Source organism: Chenopodium quinoa, unplaced genomic scaffold (genome assembly GCF_001683475.1).
Source record: "Chenopodium quinoa cultivar QQ74 unplaced genomic scaffold, ASM168347v1, whole genome shotgun sequence".
Taxonomy (NCBI): Eukaryota; Viridiplantae; Streptophyta; class Magnoliopsida; order Caryophyllales; family Amaranthaceae; genus Chenopodium; species Chenopodium quinoa.
In genome coordinates this window covers 1,581,054-1,589,184 of record NW_018743196.1, presented here as the reverse complement: position 1 = coordinate 1,589,184, position 8,131 = coordinate 1,581,054, and the positions used below count along the sequence as shown (strand labels likewise).

At 34.3% G+C, this 8,131-nt stretch overlaps 1 protein-coding gene across 1 annotated transcript; it reads left to right on the top strand.

The window, feature by feature from the left end:
- Nucleotides 1-737: 737 nt before the first annotated feature.
- Nucleotides 738-7,448, top strand: LOC110733071 (dnaJ protein ERDJ3B-like). Its single transcript, XM_021913091.1, has 10 exons — nt 738-1,082; nt 1,173-1,321; nt 1,612-1,741; nt 3,044-3,155; nt 4,123-4,239; nt 4,418-4,504; nt 5,867-5,926; nt 6,090-6,167; nt 6,546-6,617; nt 7,016-7,448. Exons 1-10 carry the CDS (start codon nt 1,000-1,002, stop codon nt 7,172-7,174), a joined length of 1,047 nt encoding a protein of 348 aa, XP_021768783.1. The 5' UTR covers nt 738-999; the 3' UTR covers nt 7,175-7,448.
- The last annotated feature ends 683 nt before the right edge of the window (nt 7,449-8,131 follow it).

The following is an 8,131-nucleotide window of genomic DNA, read 5'->3' as shown; positions in this document are numbered from 1 at the left end:
AAACCACTTGATATGGTTTGTATCTTTTGTAGGTGTATAGATTTATTTATGATTCATTTTATTTCTTATTGTTTGTTTTCTTTTTCTTTTTTGGAGTTAAAAACTTATGAACTCTGACCATAAACTCCCACTAGCAATAGTCAAAATAGTAATGTATCAAATTATCGCATTTTTTCTCAAAGGTTCATCAAATTAATCTCCTTAGCAGTTCAGTTCAGTTCAATTCAGTAAATAAGAACGTGCCCTTAATGTGCATGCAAGACAAATAAATATTATATAATACTCCGTAAGATTTAAATAGTAAACATAATGATACAAGTATAATTTATGTCTTTATACTGGAGTAATAATTTTTATCAATTTTACTTACATAAAAACATACTCCAAATAATTATGTCAATTAGATAAAGAGGATTCAACTGTTACAACTAAATATGTCAGAATTACCAAACAAAACTGAATGGACTAGGTGGAGAACTCACCTTGTGACTTTAACGTTTCAAACTCGAGCCCTCAAACAGTGACTTGCGGAGCTGGGATGGCTAAATCTCATTCCCACGTTCCAAAAATGTCAATTAATTTGTAAGTTCGTACTCCTTTTAACACGGCAACACCAAAAGTAAACGAACATCCACGTGGCATCATCCAATTGGACAGAAACAACAAAAACTGCACCCTGATTGGTCGAATTCAATGAAGAACACGTCGGTTAAAAATTTAGAATACCCAGTTGAATATTGACATTCTCTCTCTCTTTTTTTTTTTCACAAAAACAAGCACTCCCAAATTACACTCGCACTATCACTCACACAACAATAGAGCCAATCAAATCGAATTTCCCAGATTTTGTTGATTGTTCTTCCGATTATCAGAGAAGATTGAAGATTTTCAATCGAATTTTCAATCGTCATTTGTAAAAATCCAGAAATTTCCTAATCAAAACCCTAGAAAATCTGAAAATCGAAGCGGAGAGATCACAAATCTCTCCTCTGCAAATCAATGGCGACTCGGAGAACGACGCTGAGTTTGAATTTGTTGTTTCTCGCTTGCATTTTATCTTACACTGTCTTCGCCATTGCAGCGTATGCTCATTTTCTCTCTCCTCTAATTATTTTTTGAATGATATGAATGATCGAAGAGCTGATTAATCTGTTAATTTTTGTGAATTTTAGGAAGAGTTATTATGATGTATTACAAGTGCCAAAAGGAGCTTCAGAAGATCAGATCAAACGAGCTTACAGGAAGCTTGCGTTGAAGTATCATCCTGATAAGAATCAAGGCAATGAAGAGGCAAACAAGAAATTTGCAGAAATTAACAATGGTAATCACATTCGATTTTTGATCGGATTGTTTTGAACTATTTTGAACTTAAAATGTGATCAAATTTGATATCTAATCGTTATAATTACTTATTCAAGCGCCAAATTATGATCATTATTCAATTCAAGGTCAAATTAGATGATTTAAACAATCAAGGATTAAAATGTAGTTATTTATATTCAAATCTGTATTAGTTATGGAGTATTTGCATTATTTTATGATTGTTGGAGGACAAATAAGTAGGTGTTTTATTTATGGAATTGATTTCTAAGATATGATTGTTTTTGGCAGCTTATGAAGTTTTGACTGATAGTGAGAAGAGGAATATTTATGATAGATATGGTGAGGAGGGACTAAAACAACATGCTGCAAGTGGCGGCCGAGGTGGTGGTGGTGGAGGATTCCAGGACATATTCAGCCAGTAAGTTGACACACCTTTTCCCCTTGACACTCCCCTCCAGAAATTTATTTAATTATTTATATGTTAATGTTGTATTCTAATTTCATAGTGACTTGAAGTTGGTTTAATTGTCGATCCGTTATGGAAATAAAAAATTTATGTGTTGCTGAGAACAACTTTGATTTCGTGATTTGGACAATTGGATAGAGTAGTTTTTAAGCTGAGAATTACTTTATAGGTTGTTGGCTAACAAATCGGAGAGAAAGGGGTCTTGACTGTTGATGATAGATGAACTTTGGCTTGTGTTGTTTACAATTGAACTCTCCTTAGTATTGGAAAACTTGTGAGTGTGCAGTGCAACATATTGGGTACGGGAACTTTGTAATTGGAAATTGTGAAGGAATAGGAAGAAGGAGAGCCATATAGTTGATCTGGACCATTTTTTTAGTCTTGCAATTTAGAAAGAAGTGTATGGGTGATTGGGGAGTGAATTTTCATAATATTTGAACCGGTCAACTGTCATCTTATCAGGCTAGAATTTTGTTAGCACAAGTTAGATTTCTATAAGGAAGAGGAAACAAAGGAAAACTAGGATGAAGAAACTATTAGCTTTTAACAAAAAAGAAGCAATGTGATTTGTGAAGATTGGTTCCTTTTGACAAAATGAAACTAATGAAAATGGTTCATATCAATATATCATCAGACTGAAATTGTAAAGATTGGTTTTTACCAAAAACATCTTATTGCTAGCTTGAAATCTTGAACCAATGCAATGAGCAATTATAAATTGCATCTTATTAAAGGAAGTTTTAAGATTACCGTTCTTTATGATCACAGTAGGCTTTTTCCTTCTACTCCCCTCCCCCTTCTCCGATGACCAGTGAAGAAGTGTAATGATCCATAAAATACCAACTGTAGCAGTTTCTGACTTTCTGTAAAACATATGTGCATTTTGTCCCTTTTACTCTTGTTGGTGTTTCCTCTTCTCATTTTTGGATTTTATAATAGATATGAAATAGCCTTGTTAATCTTTTCTTTTCTGGAACTTAAATTAGTCAAGGTTTTCTCATTTGGTAGTAAGTCAACAATTGCAAAACCGGCTAGAGTTTGGCACTTTTTTGTTTCACTTACATAGGACCCTGCTATAATGAGAACTGTCTAGGGCTGTGGTTGTTGTCAGCAAAGCTCATATTTATATGGTGTGGGATTATTTATTCATTGATTTATTTTTTTATGTCTTCCATTACTATCTGCACTTAGTTATGTTAATACGTTTCCGTGCGATCTACTGTTAGCTAATTTTTCTAATTTTGGTACTTCTAGATTCTTTGGAGGAGGTATGGAAGAGGAAGAAGAGAAAGTATTGAAAGGGGATGACGTGATTGTAGAATTAGAAGCATCGTTGGAAGATCTGTACATGGGAGGCACAATGAAGGTAGGCTGGTATATTTATCTGAAACAGTAATGCTATATATAAACTTAGTTATATATAAACTTATAAAGTCTTGATTGCTGCATGAATTGAGAAAGAGCCAGTCACGTTACTGTATAGCAAAAATGAAGATAGAGAGACAACCCTTATTCCTACTAGGAAATGTCAAAAAACATGAGTCATGCTATAAATTGTTAATTTTCAATTAGCAGTTGTGGATTAAGTTTAGTGGAAGAGCATGAAGGTTTTGCTCTCTTTCATTTTCTTTTTCTTGCTCAAGGTTGTATTTCTGATGAACCCATAATGCATTGTTGCCTTCCATTGTGGTTTCATATGCCTTCTCTTGGATGAAGCTAATTAATTTGTAATGACAATACCCTTTTCTTCAGCTCTAGCCCTCCTTTTTTTATGGAGCTTACATTCTATTGGTTTCCATTTTTATACGAGTACAATACTTTAAAATCTATCCTAATTCTAGAGGCTTAGGCACACCTCTACCTGAAGCAAGTCTCGCATACAACGTATATGTTATTACTTAATAGTAATAAAGTCGTTCCTGTAAATTCTCTTTATTGTAGATTAGACACACAGTGACATGGTATACATTACTGATGTTGGGACCCTCTAAATTTCATGATACCCTGTCATACAGAGAATAAATTAGTTTTAAGATAAGTGAGTTGCCTCCTGTGCCTGAAGCTTGCAAGTCACTGTAGCAAAGCTGTAAAGATCATCCCAGCAGCCTTAGGCATGCTGTTACATATTTGCTCTTATGTTCTACGGAGTAATACATATCCAGAGCATGTCCTATCTCATTTTTTTCTAAAATAAATGACATTGCCATGCATTTGCAGTGGATGCCTGCAGGTGATTTGAGAAGTGATATTTCTGTAATCTAGACAAGAGAGTTTGATAGTATTATTCAAAATGGGATGATCATTAATTGATTTAATTATATAATTTATTCCAGGTGTGGAGGGAGAAAAATGTTATAAAGCCAGCATCAGGAAAAAGAGACTGCAACTGTCGTAATGAGGTCTATCATCGCCAAATAGGTCCAGGAATGTACCAGCAGATAACGGAGCAGGTATACCAGCTATTTATGTCCTTGAACTGCTTTTATGAGGCTTTTTCTTTAGTGGATGTTCATACTTATGATAATGATCCAGCGTATTTAAAGCTTAATATGTCTATAAACTCTCGGTTGTATTTTATTTATTTCGATTACTTCGTATTAATACATAGCCTCATCTCACTGTTTGCAGGTCTGTGAGAAGTGTCCAAATGTAAAGTATGAGCGTGAAGGTTACTCCTTGACAGTAGATATCGAGAAAGGGATGAAAGATGGACAAGTAAGGTTTTATTGATTTATTAATGTGAGCAAGTTTTTATGCATCATACTTGGGAGCACCATTCTTGTGGAAAGCATTTAATTAAAATAGTTCAATGATAAAAAGCAGTTTTGTTGAGTGGTTGGGATTGGGAACCATGCATATTGTGGAAGGCTCTTTTGATTGAAACTGCACTGTAATCCTCATCCTTCATCAAATGATGTTTTACAATGCTGGCTTGAATATCATCAGCACATCATGGACTATATTGCACAACTTTCTTTGGGTATTTGGCCATGGACTCATGTTGTTGAATCAAATTTCAATTTCTCACAGCCAAAGCCCCTTTTGAGCATTCTATATATCTACTTAGCTTGTCTTGTAATAGTCCACTAAAAAGACCTAATTAGTGACTACTAGAGAGGTTATTTTGGTAATCTTGTATCGAAGGAAAGAAAGAGGATGCGGCAGGGAAAAATTCAAGTGAAAATAATTTTGACTTGCTTTTGAACTCGATTCATTTTCAAACTCTTGTGAAGCACTTGTTCCCTCACCTGGGTTCCTTGAGTGGCTCCATTATAAGATATCAACTCATGTGAAATATATCGAGGGTAGGATTGAATAGCTGGATTAGCATACTTGCGAAAAACTCATAAAATAAGGACCACCTCCCTAATAATTATTGCTGTATATATAAGCTAGTCTATTATTGCCGGATTGTTTTTCTCTTTTCATTCTTGGTGTGTGAGGGACGAAACCATGAAGGACAAAGTGATACTTTTAAACAATACTTCCTCCGTTCTATTAATATTACAACAATGGACTTTTTGCACTATTCATCACTCTTGTTTGACCATATAATATGATTTTTACGTTAAGCAAAGTATAGTCATGCGGGATCTTGTTAGATTTGTCTCATAAAATACTTTCACAATATTAACTTTTTATAATTTTTACTTTTACAGAATTATAGATATTTATCATATAAAATGTGCTTTGGGATGCGTAATTTTCTCATTGTTGCAATATTAATAGAACGGAGGAAGTATAAGATAATGGATAGATCATGGGCATATATTAGTTATACTGTAACAAACAATTAGACCCATCTAGAGTTGACTCAACTTGGAATTGTAACATTATATTGTGGGATTAAGCCAGAGTTTTTCAAAATTTAACGTACTAGGGAATAACTTAACAGCTTAACCTAAATCTCATATTACCTAATATGAAATTGATTGGACCTACCTGTCTGAAAGGTTTATAATTGACACTTCCTCCTCATTCCAAACACCCCTTAACCCCTTTGGTCAATTGTTAATTTATTAGAAGGTTGAATTATCCTGCCTAACAAATTGTATCTTGTACATTTATGTTTTGTAGGAAATATCTTTCTATGAAGATGGTGAGCCCAAAATAGACGGAGAAGCTGGGGATTTGAAGGTAAAGTTTTTATGTTGTTGAAGATACTCTAGATAACAAGTTCTTTCTAATTGTCCCAATTAAAAGCACTATGTTTGCAGTGTGAATCATCTTTAAAGAAATTCTCCGTGAGAGTTTACCATAATACATAACCACATATTAATTGTTAAATCCTGTTCTGCAGTTCCGTATCCGTACAGCACCCCATGATGTTTTCAACAGGGATGGGAATGACTTGCGAACAACTGTTACGATAACTTTGGTAAGTACTACCTTTTTGTATGGAATGTAGATTATTGTCTAGCAAGGAGTTAGTCTGATATTTTGTTTCATTGTATATTAACAGTCGAGGATTTATAACTAATAATTCTAATCCTCTATGCCCTCTATCAACTTATCAGTAACTTAGTACTGGGAATTTTTTTACCTTTCCGTTCCATTCTGCCACCTCTCTCATTCTCTCTTCTTCCCCTCTCTTGATATTTCTCTGTGATTATCTGGTGGTTCTGGCCTAATATCGTGTTAGGGCCATTTGGACAGGCGTTATTTTTTTGAAACTAGTGGTGGTTTTTTTTTTACCCTGCCACGGTGCCACCCCACACTTTTTTGATTTCATGGCTTATTTACTTTGCATTTTCAGGTTCAAGCTCTTGTTGGATTTGAGAAGAGTATTAAACACCTTGATGAACATTTGGTAAACATCAGTTCAAAGGTGAGAGTTCGATAACTTGGTTTTTGCTTCAGTTATTCTTGATTTCTCGTACTGAACGAGTTCCAGATTGTAACTTTGTTTACCTAATCCTATACTTTCTTCATTAGTCAAAGTACTGTATTCCAGAAAGTTATGTCATACTCGCTACACTAATCAACAATCCCTGCTCGGTTCCCTTTTATTAATACTCCATACTTACCTGAGCTAGTCTAATGACATATTTGAGGAAGTTAGTACCAGTATTTCATATTTTCTGCACAAATCAAACTCACCCACAACATTGAAATAATATTAATACTTTAAGCTGTTGTGAATTGATTAGCGGAACCATTTGAATTTTTCCAAATATTATTATGATTGTCGAGGCACTAACTTGGCAAATTCTGAATGATGTTCAGGGTATTACAAAGCCCAAGGAAGTGAGGAAGTTTAAAGGAGAAGGAATGCCACTGTATTTGAGCAACAAGAAAGGTGATCTCTATGTCACCTTTGAAGTTTTGTTTCCAACTTCATTAACAGAAGAACAGAAGATCAAAATCAAAGAAATTCTTAGTTAGATTGTCGTAAAATTTTTGTTCTCTCAAGGATGTTCTAATGTGCCCACTGTAACATGAATACATGGTGAACCTCTTACCTTCCTTCTTGATCTTTCATTTTTATGAATTAGATTAGGTGCTGCAATTTGCAAATGTCCTGTATTTATAAGGGCTTCTGCTGAGGTTACAAAATTACCTTTGTTGGGTTTAGGATTGTTATAATATCAATATAGTGTTTTATATTTTTTGACTTTGATGGACATTTATAATATGTGGCATGTCTTCAAGACCTCAATTATCAAAAAGGTTGAATAAATATGATCACGTGATAATTAATTTCGAACAAAATGAGCCTTATACTCGTATATAGGTTTGTAGACTATCCTTGGGCTTTCTGCCTACTCCGGAGTGGCAGGATCCAACCCATGGCCCATTGCTCCTTTCTTCCACACAGCACACTATAGCCCTTATACCAAATTTGTGAATAAAATCCTATAATTAGCCAAATATGCTTCCTAAAGGATTCCAAGTTCCAACCCCTTGGTTGACGATAATAGCCTTAATTGTACCATAAACCCACAATCGACCATGGGGCATCGATTCAGGACATAGTTTGCCTTGATAAAAATAGTACGAAGTACCGAAGGTGGTTGAAAGTTTGTTACATAGTTAGTCATTCGTAGTCATTTTTACTCTAACCTTTTCTCTAAAGAAGCAACAACCTTAACTCATTAGGGTAATTCTGATGCAAGCACAATGGATCTTGCACGAAAGTTGTTTATCATCTTCAATTCCTATGATTCAAGGATATATTGAGAAAACTAGAAAAATTTTGTTACTCTTTTTTCCCCCCTTTTTTTGACAGAGTAATTGACTAATTTCTGCCTTCGTTTGATGAACTCTTTGTCAATTTTGTTTCTCTTAAGTATATTGATTATTACCTTAGAAGTAAGTGTTTGAGAAGATATATGTATGTAT

What these genes read in the sequence shown, in the direction of transcription:
- LOC110733071 (XM_021913091.1), top strand. Translation starts at nt 1,000, where the DNA reads ATGGCGACTCGGAGAACGACGCTGAGTTTGAATTTGTTGTTTCTCGCT. An exon ending in ACCAGCAGATAACGGAGCAG is followed by an intron (nt 4,240 to 4,417) that starts GTATACCAGCTA and finishes CACTGTTTGCAG; the next exon opens with GTCTGTGAGAAGTGTCCAAA. An exon ending in CAACTGTTACGATAACTTTG is followed by an intron (nt 6,168 to 6,545) that starts GTAAGTACTACC and finishes TTGCATTTTCAG; the next exon opens with GTTCAAGCTCTTGTTGGATT.